Below are 14,864 nucleotides of genomic sequence, written 5' to 3' on the forward strand. Positions count from 1 at the left end.
AAAGTACAAAGGATGTATTTATATTTTATATATTTAAAATTAATTTATTATTTCTTACAATTAATAATATATAATAATATATTTTATTTAAAATAACATAGCATTTTATCAACATTTAGAAATTACTTTGAAAAAAGAAAAGGCCCCAATCTAAATATTATATTCTCTTTCATTATTTATGTATTATATATCATAAATAATGTTATAAAGTATATAAAAATGACCATAAATTATAATTAAAATAATAATCATTATTTATATAATTCCAATTTTTTCTTTAATATAATAATTATCACAAAAAGATCAAATTAAATTCACTAAAAAAACAAATTTATATTAAAAAAAGAATGTAACTAGTATCATATTATTTATATGTATGATTATATATACATATATATGTAATTTTAATATAAAAAAAATTCTATATATTTCGTTTAATGTTTTATATTTTTTAGAAATCGTAAATTTTTATTTTTGCATTTATTCATACAAATTAAAACAATAAAAAATCACAATATTCATTTATATGTACAGATGTATCAAATATAAATATTTAAAAAAATATTTAAAAAAATTTTCAATCAAGATTAAAATATTTCATAAAATTAAATTTTGTATAAAGTAATTGCTTGCGATTTAATTTGTGGTTTTATTTTTTTGTTTATAATTTAAATATGAAAAATTATGAAATTTATTATATTTTTTTTATTATTATTTTATATAATGTAAATATATTATAAATATTTTATTAAATTTTTATAATATAATAATATAATGCAAAAACAATAATTAATAGTAAAAATCAAATTAATTAATTTTTTTAAATTAATCTATTCATAGTTAATCTACTCATTAGTTGAATTATAAAACTTAAAAAATAATTGAATATGTTTTAACTTCTTTTAATATTGTGATATATTATTATAATTTTTATAATCAAAGTAGTGAAGATTCAGCTTAATTCTCCTTCCATCTTTTTAAGGTAAAAGGTATATATTTTTTTTCTTTTGTTAATAAAGGTGGCGTTGTTGATGCTTCCGTCGTAAGAAACGTCGTTTCTACATAAATGTTGTGGCAGTCGAGATTAAAGCATGTGATCCTGCCTTCATTGTAGATAATACAAAGCTGCGAAAATGGCGGATGAACAGGTGAGTTACCGATCAAAATAATGTGCAAACCTCAAAATGCGGTGGAGTTATTTATGATGAAGTGATTTCGAAAATCGTGTGGTAAGCTAGCTGGTGGTAAATCTGTTGCAAGTTACGTGTTTTCGACGTGTGTCTCAAACATTTTGCTGCCAGAAAACTTAAGTATTCTTGGAAGCTATGTTGTTTGTTGCCGGACCACAGTGATTATTTTGTCGCGCTGTCAATGAAAATGCAATCACAAACTGAAAGATTTTTTTGCTTTAATTTTATTGACATTTTATTATACAAACAAAACCATGTTGACAATATGTAAAACTTTAACCTCGTTTTTTCATAAATAATATTTTATACAGACATAATTTTGAAATTTCAGAAGATAAAGGATAGAAATATAATTTAAATCATGAATTTTATATTTGAATATTAATATTTGAAAAAAATACAAATTATGTTTTTTACGTGTTTATATTAAATTATTATTTAAAATTACTTAAAAAATATAGCATAACCTATTCACTTTTATTTTACAATATAAATTGATGTTTTTTTCTGTTATTTTACTATATTAATTGCTGTATTTAATTGATATTAATTATAAATATCCTTTTTATTTATTGTAATTTTTTAACTTAAATTAAAAATAATATGAAAATACTTTGATATATATTTTTAAAACATAATTTTTAAAACAAGCTTAGTTTTAAATTACATTAATTAATATCTTTTATTTACAAAATAAATGTGAAATATTTCTTAAAAATTAAAAACAATAATAAGTATTAATTTTATTATAAAAGATAAAAGTTATTGATATAATTTTATTTAATTTACATTTATTTAAATCTAAGAAAGATTTATAATTATTGTGTTTATTTTGATAATTATAATTTTCAAAAATGTTGGGAGATATAATTAATTTAATATTTTAATATTTTTTTTTAAATTTTGATTTCATATTTTTTTCTTAACATTAATCTAAATATTAAATTTAGTATTAAGAAAAATATATTATAAATAAATGATATAATTTTAAAATTTTAAAATAATATTTGTGAAATATCAATAAATAATTGAAAAAATATTTATATATAATTTATTAATTATATTCAAAATAAATAAAGTTTTATATTAACAAATTATATACTAACAAATTTATTAACAAATTTGAAAAGTGAAATAATGGTTTTGAAATATATAAACTTAAAATATCTACATGGATATATTCAAGCCTATGATGAATTATATCACTAAGAATGGATCACATACAGGAAGTACGGCAGCTGGAGTTGCTATGCAAGCAGTTGTATGAATCACAAGATTCTGCGCATCGTGTAGAGGCTGAAAAAGCACTTGTTGCTTTTCAAAATGCTCCAGATACGCTTACAAAGTGCCAGCTCTTACTTGATCGAGGAGATTCTGCATATGCTCAGTTATTGGCAGCCACTACTTTGACAAAATTAGCTTCCCGTTCAGCAGGACTTAGTTTACAACAAAGGCTTGACATAAGTAAATATTAGAAAATAAAACAATTGAAGATGCGTGAATTTAATATCTATAATTTTGTTTCAGGAAATTATATTCTCAATTATTTAGCAACTCAACCAAAGTTACCAAACTTTGTAATACAAGCACTAGTTACACTATTTGCTAGAATATCAAAGTTTGGTTGGTTTGATATTGATAAAGATGAATATGTTTTTAGAAATGTGGTTAGTGATGTAACAAAGTTTCTTCAGGTTGGTTATTATTTTAAAGTTTTAAAATATTTTTTTTCTTTTTTCTATTTCAAAATTCTTTTATCTAATATTTTAATGTAATACATAGGGATCAGTAGAACACTGTATGATAGGAGTCCAATTACTTTCTCAATTAACATGTGAAATGAATCAAGTATCGGATGCAGATGCAAACAGATCTATTACAAAACACAGAAAAATTGCCAGTCATTTCAGAGATACACAACTCTTTGAAATATTTAGGTTATCTTGTACTTTATTAAGTACAGCTCGAGAAAATTGTAAAAATTTAAATTTTAATGATGAAGCACAGGTATGTTTTCTGTTTTTTTTCTTTTTTTTAAAGAATATTTTTATCATAGAAAAATATTTTATAATATTTATGTATTATATATTACTATTATTTTTTTTTTTTATTTAGCATGGTTTAATAAGACAACTTTTAAAATTAGCACAAAACTGTTTGACATTTGACTTCATTGGAACATCAACAGATGAAAGTTCTGATGACCTTAGTACAGTACAAATCCCAACTTGCTGGAGACCTGCATTTTTGGATTTTACATCTCTGAAACTTTTCTTTGATTTGTATCACAGTTTACCTAATACACTATCATCTTTGGCTCTTTCATGTTTGGTCCAAATAGCATCTGTTAGAAGAAGTTTATTTTCAAACCCAGAAAGAGCACAATTTTTAACACATTTAGTTAGTGGTATAAAACACATACTACAAAATCCTCAAGGTCTAAGTGATCCCGAAAATTATCATGAATTTTGTAGACTGCTATCAAGACTGAAAAGCAATTTTCAACTTGGAGAATTGGTTTTAGTCAAAGATTATCCAGAAGCTATACAATTAATTGCAAAATTTACAATCCAGAGTTTACAAATGTGGCAATTTGCACCAAATAGTTTACATTATCTTTTAACTTTATGGCAAAGAATGGTATCATCTATGCCTTATGTAAAAGCAGGAGATCCACATTTATTAAATACATATACTCCAGAAATTGTAAATGCATATATTACTTCAAGACTTGAATCAGTTGCAATAGTAGTTAGGGAGGGTTTGGAAGATCCACTTGATGATTTAGGAATAGTTCATCAACAATTAGAACAAATATCTGTAATTGTAAGGTGTGAATATCAAAAAACGTGTACTTTGTTAGTACAACTTTTTGATCAAGCTGCTAGAACATACCAAGAATTAATGACACAAACAGCATCTCCAACACAACGAATGGATATCACTATACAAGAAGGTCAACTTACTTGGCTTGTGTATATTATAGGTAAAAAAACATAATTTTTTAGAGTAACAATTTTGATTTAATAAAATGTAATAAAAACATTCTTATTATTTCTATTTAAAAGTAACAAAAAAATATATATTAAACGTGAATTATTATATTTGATACTTAAAAAATAGGTGGTGTTATTGGAGGAAAAATAACATTTAATAGTAATGAAGAATATGATGCAATGGATGGCGAACTCGTATGTAGAGTACTTCAATTAATGAATTTGACTGATTCAAGACTTGCACAAGGTGGCTGTGAAAAATTGGAATTAGCAATGTTGAGTTTCTTTGAACAATTTCGTAAAATATATGTAGGTGATCAAGTTCAAAAAAATTCTAAAGTATATAGAAGATTGTCAGATGTTTTGGGAGTTAATGATGAATCTATGGTACTTGGTATTCTTATTCGGAAAATGTAAGTAGAAAAATACTTTTATTAATATTATTAAATATTTAGAATATTTATAATACAAATAAATAGATAAAATTATTAGAATTTATAATCTCAATATTATATTTGCAGAATAACAAATCTCAAGTATTGGGGTCGTAGTGAACAAATTATTTCCAAAACATTACAATTATTAAATGACTTATCTGTAGGATATAGTTGTGTCCGTAAACTTGTAAAATTAGAAGAAGTACAATTTATGCTCAATAATCATACAGTATGTAAAAAATTTCTTATATATATATATATATATATATATATGTATGTATATATGTATGCATATATATTTTTCTTTATTAATTAATAGAGAGAGCATTTTCCATTTTTGGGAAACAATGTTGCTGTAACAGAAATGCGATGTAGATCGATGTTCTATACATCCTTGGGTAGATTATTAATGGTAGATCTAGGAGAAGATGAAGAAAGGTTTCATACATTTATGTTACCATTAACAAGTATGAAAGTTATTTTTTATTAAGTGTTTTAATATGCTTATTTAATATTTATATTTACATTTTTCATTGTAGGTGCATTTGAAAGTTTAGGACAATTAATTGGTCCTGCTGATCCTTCACTTTTTGCAGCAGAAGAAGCAAAAAAAGCACTGATTGGTTTAGCAAGAGATTTAAGAGGTTTAGCTTATGCATTCAATACAAAAACATCTTATATGATGCTCTTTGATTGGATGTATCCTTTTTATGAAATACAATTCGAAATGATCAATAAATGATAATTTTTTTTTAATTTTTAAATATAAATTACCTTAATTTATATATAGTTATCCTAATTATACACCAATTTTATTACATGCTGTGGAATTGTGGCATTATGAACCACAGGTTACTACACCCGTCCTAAAATTATTTGCAGAATTAGTACAAAATAGAAGTCAACGATTACAGTTTGATGCATCTTCTCCAAATGGAATTTTATTATTTCGTGAAGCTAGTAAAGTAATATGTAGTTATGGTAATCGTATATTAAACGTTGAAGTTCCAAAGGATCAAATATATCCCTTAAAACTTAAAGGGATAAGTATATGCTTCAGTATGTTAAAAGCAGCTTTATGTGGAAGTTACGTAAATTTTGGAGTATTCAGATTATATGGCGATGAGGCATTAGATAATGCGCTTAATACATTTGTAAAATTACTTCTTAGTATACCACAAAGTGATTTATTGGTATGCATTAATTAATTAAACATATTCAAAAGATATAAGAATAGTTATCTTACATTCAATTTTTTTTTGTAGGATTATCCAAAATTATCTACAACATATTTTGTGTTACTTGAATGTTTGGCTCAAGATCACATGGTGTTCCTTTCAACATTAGAACCCAGAGTATTCTTGTATATTTTATCAAGCATCAGTGAAGGCCTTACAGCACTAGGTGCGCAAAAAGACTCCTATACAGGTCTGTGCGGCTGATTCTATTTTATTATCATTCTCTTATCCTCTATGCCTTGCCATGGGGTTATAAGATCCAAATCATTTAGAATTTCTTTTTTTCTTTTTTATTTTTTTAAAGAAAATGTTTATTAAATATTCCATATTTTATTTTTATAAAATTAATAAATTATGAATAATTATTCATAATTAAAATATAAAAATATATACAATATATATATAAAAATATTTTAGTTTTAAAATTCTTTGAAGCTCAGAAATTCTTTATATTAAAAATATATTTAAAGCTTTAAAAATATATAAATAATATTGTATCTTATAAATACAAGATAAATCATGTAATTTCATATAATTTATAAATTATTTTTATATGTAAATGTTTTGTAAAAAAAAAAGTTGCATGATATAGAAGATTTATAAAAAAGATAAAAATATGTAACATACAAAAATCAAGTTTGTTTTTTTAATGGAATCATATATTATATATTGTAAAATAATTAATCGATGTTTTTTTATAAAAAATTATTAGTTTCAGAAATATTTTAATTTGAATTTTATAAAACTTATTATATATAAATATAGAAACCATAAATAAAAGAGTATCACTTTGCATGTTGTTTTATATATTAATTCTATGAAATTCACATTTTTTTGTTATAAATAGCTTAATAATTTTTTTATAGAAAATAATCTAAAAATAAATTTGATTTTCATGTTTTCATATATTTATTTGCAAATAAATTAATAATATCAAATTATGACTTTTTCTATATCATGCAACTTTTATATGAAATATTTTCATATAACAAATAATTTATGGATTATTTGAAATGATCATATTATGTGATTTATATATATAATAATCATGCATGTATGAATTTTTATTGAACACGCAAATTTAATATAATTTTATTATTACTAATATAAAATTAAAAGAAATCAAAAAAGAAATAGTTATTAAGGACATTTAATTTTGTTTATTTATTTGCTTTTTGCATTGTTGCTTGGAATGTAAACCTGCATTTAGGTATATTAGTTATGCTATAGTTTGAAAGTTAAAAAAACAAATGTATGCTAAGCAAATTTTATTCGTATGACGAGAATGATTAAATTACTATAATTATATAGGCAATAAGAGGATTGGAGTTTGTAGAATCTAGACCCTAATTGTTATTGTTCTATTCTTTTTTTCTTTTTTTTTTTTTTAATTTTTATTCTATTTCTATTTTTAATGTTGTATTTAATAATAATATTATATTATAGACGATTTATGAAATTTTTATTTATTTAAAATTAAATTATACATATAGTGGGTCTAGCACACATAGTCAGCCGCACAGCTGGCATGCTACTAAAATATTTTATTATTCATAGACATAAGTTCTTTATTACTAATTTACTAATTATCACATGTTTTTCTCTCATATTTTATTTTTTTCATTATTCAATATATGATTTATTAAATTATATGCAATATTATGAAAACTTGAAATTTGAATTTAAAAATTATCGTTTGTACGTTTATTTATTTAAAATTGATAACTATTTTTTTATTTATTTATATTATGAGTAATAGAAACTTTAAATTTTTCTTATATCTAAGTAAAATTATATTCTAGTCAGTGAAATATTTAATATAATAAATAAACAAATAATTTTACAGAACTCATATTTTCAAGGTAGGTCACTGTATTAAGTATCATAATAGCTATTTATATATATTTATGTTTTTATATTATTTTTCTTTTTATTAACTTATTCTTATTTAATTTATTCTCATTTAAAATATTTTTTATTTTATTTTATTTAAATATAAAAATATAATAATTCAATAAAAATAAAAAAAATTTATTACAGATACAATGGTCTGTACTGGTTGTTGTGCAACACTTGATCATATTGTGACTTACTTGTTTAAACAATTATATCAAAAAGGTATTATCTATTTGCTATCATTTGAATCAAATTAATAAATATGATTATAATATGAATGTAAATATAATATATTCTTTTTTTGTTAGGAGGATATCCAGGAAGGAAAAATACTGTAGTTCCAGGAGGTGGAGATTTATTCTTACAAGTTTTGAAACAACATCCTGAAATTCTTCAGCAAATGTTAAGTACTGTTTTAAATGTGATAATGTTTGAAGATTGTAGAAATCAATGGAGTATGTCACGTCCTCTGTTGGGATTAATTCTTTTAAATGAAGAAGTAAGTATTTATATAGAATATTTATATAAAGTATTTATATAAAGTATGTAATATACTTTATAGATTATATTAGTAAGATTTTATAATTTTTAAATATTTATTAATAAATATTACAGTATTTTAATCAATTACGAGAAAATATTATTAGAAGTCAACCAGTTGATAAACAAGCAACAATGGCACAGTGGTTTGAAAATTTAATGGAAGGAATCGAAAGAAATTTACTCACAAAAAATAGAGATAGGTAAAAAAATTTTAAAAAAAGTTACATATATGTATAACTTTTATATATATATATACATATATATATGACATATTTATGTTTTTTCTCAGGTTTACACAAAATTTATCATTGTTTAGAAGAGATATAAATGACACTTTAAAAGGACCTAATACAACTGCAAATCCTATTGGTGATATGATGACCTTGACCTTTAATTAGATTTTCCTAGGTTCTTGCCTGCCAAATGCTTGAATGTGTGCGCGAGTGAACTATAAATTATGGTGGATTTAAAATTATGATTTTAGATGAGTATAAAGATAATAAATTAAATATTGCTGTTTTATAGAAGAATTATTGTTTGGCTTCCTATTCTTTTGTAACTTTAACTTTCGTTTTTTAAATTTATTAAAAAATTTATTATATATACGTGATTTCAAAATTTAGAATATTTAAATCTATATATGTATATTTCTTATTTTTTAATTATACATATATAGTATATTTATAAAATTAAGTTTTATACATTTCATTCTAAATTTGTAAACAAGAAAAACCAAATCCTTTTTATTACCTTTATACTCCTATTACTTTGATTTACTATCATATTGATAAATATCATATTTGATAAAATATTCCTGCACATATATTAAGTACAAAGAGTGATTTGCAATAAATATATTAAATTTCATAAATCAACAATTATTGCATCAAAAAATTTTGTATGGATAAATAATTGATTTTATTACAATTGTTTTTTGCAAATATTTACAATATCAATTGTTATCAATTAAAATTATTATTACAATAATTTTTATGCTAACATTAAAATATGTATTTCAGGTATGAATGACTTGTTTTACACTATATTTTAGTAAAAGTTTGAATTCAAGTATTAAGGATCATCATTTTACATATATTATTCATTATATCTGCATCTTATTTTAAATAAATAATAAATTATCATCTTGATTATATTAAATAACATTTTAAAGATACAATTTAGAATAGGAAGCCAATTATATAATAATCCATTGTCGTAGATCTTGTTCTATATTACTTTTACACGCAACCGACTTCATATTTAAACATATTCATTAACATTTTTTACATATAATCATTCTAAGAATGTTTTAATAAATTAACAAGAAAAATTAAAAAATCGTTACCAAAAAACAATTAAGCAAACAATATCATTTCATTGATAATTGTTTAAATGAATTATTGAATAAATCATTCATAACATTAATGATACATCACGAAAAACATTAAATTAATAATGCAAAAATTTTCTGAAAAATACATTATTACTATTATTATTATTATTATTACTATTACTATCATCATCATCATCATCATTAATTATTAATTATTTATTATTATTATTAATTATCATTATTATTATTATTATTAATTATTATTGATATTGTTATTATTAATCATTTTCATTGCCATTATCATTATCACTATCACTACTGATACTATTACCATCATAATCATCATCATCATCATCATCATTATTCTTATTAGTATAATTATTAAGTATCATTATTATTACTATTAATTATTATTATTATTATTATTATTATTATTATTATTATTATTATTATTATTGTTATTAATAATATCATCATCATCATCATCATCATCATTATTATAAAATTACAATTTCTCTTAATATTTTATTATTATTAACATCAATATTACATATAATGCAATAAGTGTCTTCTAACTGTCAACATGCATTTATAATTAAATTTATAATTAATAATAATTAAATCTGCTTATAAAAAATTATTTTTAATATTAATTATATTTTACATATTTGTAAATTATGATCAATAACAAATTTATGTATTATGTTTATAAATAAAAAATATATATTGTGTAAGTATAATAGTAAAAGTATATAAAAAACAAATAATATAGTTTTAATAAAAATATAGATTGATATTTTTTAATCAATTAATTTTATGTAATAAACATGGATATATATATATATATATATGTTTCATTTTGTGAAATGCATGTTAACAGAAAAAGAGACTTAGAAATATCATTTAATATTCTTAATTATAATATAAAATGGTTTATTTAAAACTTTTTAATTTACTAAATTTTCATACTATACTTTTTATTTGGTTTATATATAAACAATAGTTTATATTTCATAAACATTTTTTTTATAATATGAAATATATATTAGTTTCAGAAAAAAATTTAAGAATAAAAAATAACTTTTATTTTGTCATTTAATTTTTAAATTTAAACTTTATTTGAATACTGATTTTAAAAGTTTTACCAGTAATTAATTAAAATGATATATTTTAAAATATATATAATATATATATGAATAGTTTGTAGTAAAATTTCTATTTGAAATTTAATCATATCTTTGATTATGATAATTGTCAAATTTTTTTTTTTTTTTTTTTAATGTTAAACAATGAGAAACAGATGTATGAAGAATGCGTGTAAAAAAAGATTTATGCGAGAATTATATGTAATATTAGTCTGTATACAATTAATAATAATTTAGTAGAAGTTATATTGAATATTTACGAATATTTTTATTTAGATTGCATTTAATCATTTATATATTTTTTACTGTAAAGTAACAGAAAAAATTGATATGAAATGGTTAAAATTTTTTTTATAACAGATTTTTAGATACTTTATGTTTAATAAATACTTGTAAAAATGTTAGAAAATTACTTTTATTAACCGACTATCATAGTTAAATTTACTGTAAACAAATGTATATATCTTTGGTATAGTAAATCTGTTAAATTTCATATTATGTAAGATATCTAAAAATATTTAGCGCAAAATTAGACTGATTTATAAACAAAAACTATATATCTGTACAACAATAAAACATTTTTGTTGATTAGTTTGATTTTTTCAGTCAAATTATGCGCTAGATTTTTATATAATTAATTCATAAAAAAATATTAAAACTTTTATATAATATTATTCATTTGTACAACAATATATAGGTATGAATAATTTATTAGATTTTTATATTCATAAAAAACAAAAAGAAAATAAAATAGTAAATTCATTATAACTTTTCAGTTAGACATTACATAAATGAAAATGGAATGATATAAAGCCATCTGCTAATTATGATATTTCTATTTGTACTTTATTAAATTTTATTAAAAAATATATTCAACTTAATACACTTTCACCATTTTTAGATGTGAACATTAAATAGATCTTTTTACTTAATTCCGGACCAACTTTACGTATAGCAGTAAGAGGTCCAGCTGCTCTTCTAATCTGTAAAATGTTAAAAACATTTATGAAATATAAATAGAAATAATTAGAAAAATAATATTAAATTTTAATAATTTTTTAATTTATCATATACATTAATTTATTTTTGAAAATTTATTTTAGTCTGAATATTGTAATAAAAATTTTTTATTTACCGGGATATCTTTCAATAAATTTATTCCTTCATCATCTGTACAGTTTATATAAGTCTAAAAAATAAAAAGATAGATAAAGTTAAAAAAAAATTATATTATGTTTCTTAAATATTAATATTTACTTTTATTAAATCTGCAGGACATGGATATACAGAACAAATTGCTTCTGCAATTTCAAGACTACTCAAATTAAATTGACAAAGCTGTTGCTGCCATAGTCTTTTTAATCCATTTCCATCTTTATCTACTTTTACAGTATTTCTATTGTCTCCTAATATGTACCAATTAAATTTATTTGTTAAACTTTTATTTTTTTCTAGTTTATATGGTATTTCTGCTATAGCTTTTGTACATTGATATATCATTAATGCCAAATCTTGAGAATTATTAATTAATCTACTGCTACAATCCGCAGAAATTTGTATTTCATTGAGACATGTTTCAAGTTGTCTTCTTGATATTTCTACAAAGTTTTTATATTCATGATTATTTTTGGAATTAATTTTTTGCGTTTTGTTTTTTGTTTCACTTTTATCTGAATTTTTTTCTTGCATTTTATATTCAAAATAATTTTCTATTCCAAAAATTACTAATATTATTTTGTAATTTGGTAATAAGGATTTTATATCAGAAATAGATGTACAAAAGCTATCATTTGCAACTTTTATTACCGTTTCATCCCAATTCCAAATTATCAATATTTGGTTAATATTTTCAGTATTTGTTATAGCACATATTTCATTATTTTCATTAACATAGTGATTTTCAATGTTCCTTTTCCATGTAATACTATTTGAAATGAATTGTGATTTAATGCTATATTGCAAACTAGTATTTAATAATGTACTTATTATATCTGTAATATAAGAAAAATTTTCAATATCTTTATCAATAACAATTTCCATAAATTTCAAACATTCACCAGGTTTTATATTTTTTGATTTTTTAATTGCAATTGCTTTTAATGCTTTTTTTTTCATCATTTGTTGAATTTTTTCTTCTTTTTTTAAAATATCTTTTTTTTGTTTTGCAATGTTTCTGTTTTTTTCATCTGAATTTTTAGCAAAATTAAATGAATTGTTGTCACTACATGAAGACTTTTTAATCATATTATATTGTTTTAAATTTTTATTAACAGTATATTTATCATTAGTTTGATATGATGATGCATGAATATTAGAAATAAATGAATGTTTATTATAAATATTTTGTAATTCATCTTCATTATTTTCAGCAATGAGATGATAGAATTGTATTTCGGGAAATTCAAAATCACTTGAATCATAGTCATCGAATGAACATTTCTTTTTATTTTTCTTTTTAATATTTTTTAATTTATCATTCGATTCAATAGATATATCAGATTCATTTGAATCATTTAAAACGACAATTTCTGGATTCATTTTATTGAAATATTTGAAACTATCACGATTTTTACGATTCACGATTTAATACACATTTCTAACTAAAATAAAATTCAAAAATATTATTTTATGAGTATAATATTTACAAAAACAATGAATATTTATAGTAAATACACAATAAATGCAATAAGGATAAATACATTTACTAAAAATAAAATAACTTAACAACATATATTTTGAAATTTTGAAATAAACATTTTTTTGATTGATTATTGTATTTTTATACAAGTTATATATATCATTCTACATGAACATCATTTTAACTTTGGGCGTAAACCAATTGTATTATCATTACTTTCTAAGAAAAGAAAATGATGACGTCATGAAAATTAGATGACAAACAGATGACGTATCATGAATGATACAGGATTAAAATATTAGTTCAAATGTTAATTGAAATTTGATTTTCAATAATCGTCTTTTAAAACAAAGAATTGTTTTATGCGCATTTTATTAACATTTTGAAATTGTCAATTTTTCATGAAGGTAATTATTCTTTCATACGAGATTTTTATAAGCTAATTTAGATAAAAATCATATAAATCTGGCAACAGTGTCAAGATTTTTAATTTCTTAGTATATAGACTTGACAATTTTGTTATTTGTTATAATCTCCCATGATTTTATTAAATATGCAATTCGTATAATTTAAATTATAGTAAGAAATATTAAATAATGACATAGTAAAATATCATTTGATATTTTTTTTATTTTTATGTACAATACAGCTTAATAAATTTTGTCAAAATTTTGAAGTATTTATTTTATATAAATAATTATAATGAAAAATAATTATAATAACTACTGCATATGATTTTTTTTATATAAGATTTTATAAATATTATAATAACATAATATAAATCTTTATTATATCTTTGAAAATAAGTTGAGATTGAAATTTTATAAAGAAAATTATAATAATACTTTAAAATCAAATAATTAAATTTCTATTTTTATTTTTAAAATATGAACAATTACAAAATTTTAACATATAACTAACATGTAACTATTAAGAATTAAGATACTAATATAATATTGTAATATTCTAAGATAATGAATAAATATTTTAAATAAAAATATATATGTATATGTTTATATATATATATATATATATATATATATATATATACAAAATGTTATTTTTGTAGTAATTTTTTTTATTAATTATTTTTGTCACTTATTTTCGTTACTTACATGTATAACCTCTTTCGTTTAATTTTAAAAATTCTATTTTTTCTATAAGTTTATATTTTTTTTATTCAATTTAGGAATTGACAGTTTTGCTCAAAAATGATTTAAATTTATTTTTATATTTATATTTAAATAAAAATATTTTAGATATATATCACACATTTTCTAAAGATTTAAATGACATTTTATTATTTTGAAAATTTATATATTATTTCTATTTATACATATATTATAATTATAATATTTATATATGATTAGTAAAAATTATATGAATATTTGATCAATTTTTTTTATAAAATATTAATTATAATTTATCTACCATTTTCATTATGTCTC

General features: G+C 20.5%; 2 protein-coding genes across 6 annotated transcripts; one reads left to right on the forward strand and one right to left on the reverse strand.

The window, feature by feature from the left end:
- Positions 1-999: 999 nt before the first annotated feature.
- Positions 1,000-8,820, forward strand: LOC107996353 (exportin-7). 3 transcript variants are annotated; one of them, XM_017054363.3, is made up of 15 exons: positions 1,000-1,148; positions 2,417-2,654; positions 2,718-2,884; positions 2,973-3,197; positions 3,306-4,176; positions 4,314-4,599; positions 4,708-4,852; positions 4,943-5,090; positions 5,163-5,322; positions 5,414-5,816; positions 5,889-6,051; positions 7,902-7,979; positions 8,066-8,256; positions 8,373-8,500; positions 8,590-8,820. In XM_017054363.3, the coding sequence occupies exons 1-15, from the start codon at positions 1,134-1,136 to the stop codon at positions 8,696-8,698; spliced, it is 3,327 nt and encodes a 1,108-aa protein (XP_016909852.1). In that variant the 5' UTR covers positions 1,000-1,133; the 3' UTR covers positions 8,699-8,820. The 3 variants fall into 3 exon arrangements, with proteins under 3 accessions (XP_016909852.1, XP_016909853.2, XP_016909854.1); XM_017054364.3 differs by having other exon boundaries at positions 5,889-6,027; XM_017054365.3 differs by having other exon boundaries at positions 1,146-1,229.
- Positions 8,821-11,602: 2,782 nt separating this feature from the next.
- Positions 11,603-14,733, reverse strand: LOC107996349 (crossover junction endonuclease EME1). 3 transcript variants are annotated; one of them, XM_062085813.1, is made up of 4 exons: positions 14,532-14,733; positions 12,036-13,378; positions 11,914-11,967; positions 11,603-11,761 (listed from the first exon to the last, which is right to left on the reverse strand). In XM_062085813.1, exons 2-4 carry the CDS (start codon positions 13,314-13,316, stop codon positions 11,651-11,653), a joined length of 1,446 nt encoding a protein of 481 aa, XP_061941797.1. In that variant the 5' UTR covers positions 13,317-13,378; positions 14,532-14,733; the 3' UTR covers positions 11,603-11,650. The 3 variants fall into 3 exon arrangements, with proteins under 3 accessions (XP_061941797.1, XP_061941796.1, XP_016909843.2); XM_062085812.1 differs by having other exon boundaries at positions 13,478-14,733; XM_017054354.3 differs by having other exon boundaries at positions 12,036-14,733.
- Between the last annotated feature and the right edge of the window lie 131 nt (positions 14,734-14,864).

This window comes from Apis cerana, linkage group LG15, assembly GCF_029169275.1.
Source record: "Apis cerana isolate GH-2021 linkage group LG15, AcerK_1.0, whole genome shotgun sequence".
Classification (NCBI taxonomy): domain Eukaryota; kingdom Metazoa; phylum Arthropoda; class Insecta; order Hymenoptera; family Apidae; genus Apis; species Apis cerana.

Coding starts and splice junctions, on each gene's coding strand:
- LOC107996349 (XM_062085813.1), bottom strand. CDS start 13,316: ATGAATCCAGAAATTGTCGTTTTAAATGATTCAAATGAATCTGATATA. Junction 11,968..12,035: donor GTCCTGCAGATTTAATAAAA/GTAAATATTAAT, acceptor TTTATTTTTTAG/ACTTATATAAACTGTACAGA. Junction 11,762..11,913: donor ATTTATTGAAAGATATCCCG/GTAAATAAAAAA, acceptor AACATTTTACAG/ATTAGAAGAGCAGCTGGACC.
- LOC107996353 (XM_017054363.3), top strand. Junction 4,177..4,313: donor TTGGCTTGTGTATATTATAG/GTAAAAAAACAT, acceptor CTTAAAAAATAG/GTGGTGTTATTGGAGGAAAA. Junction 5,091..5,162: donor ATTTATGTTACCATTAACAA/GTATGAAAGTTA, acceptor TTTTCATTGTAG/GTGCATTTGAAAGTTTAGGA.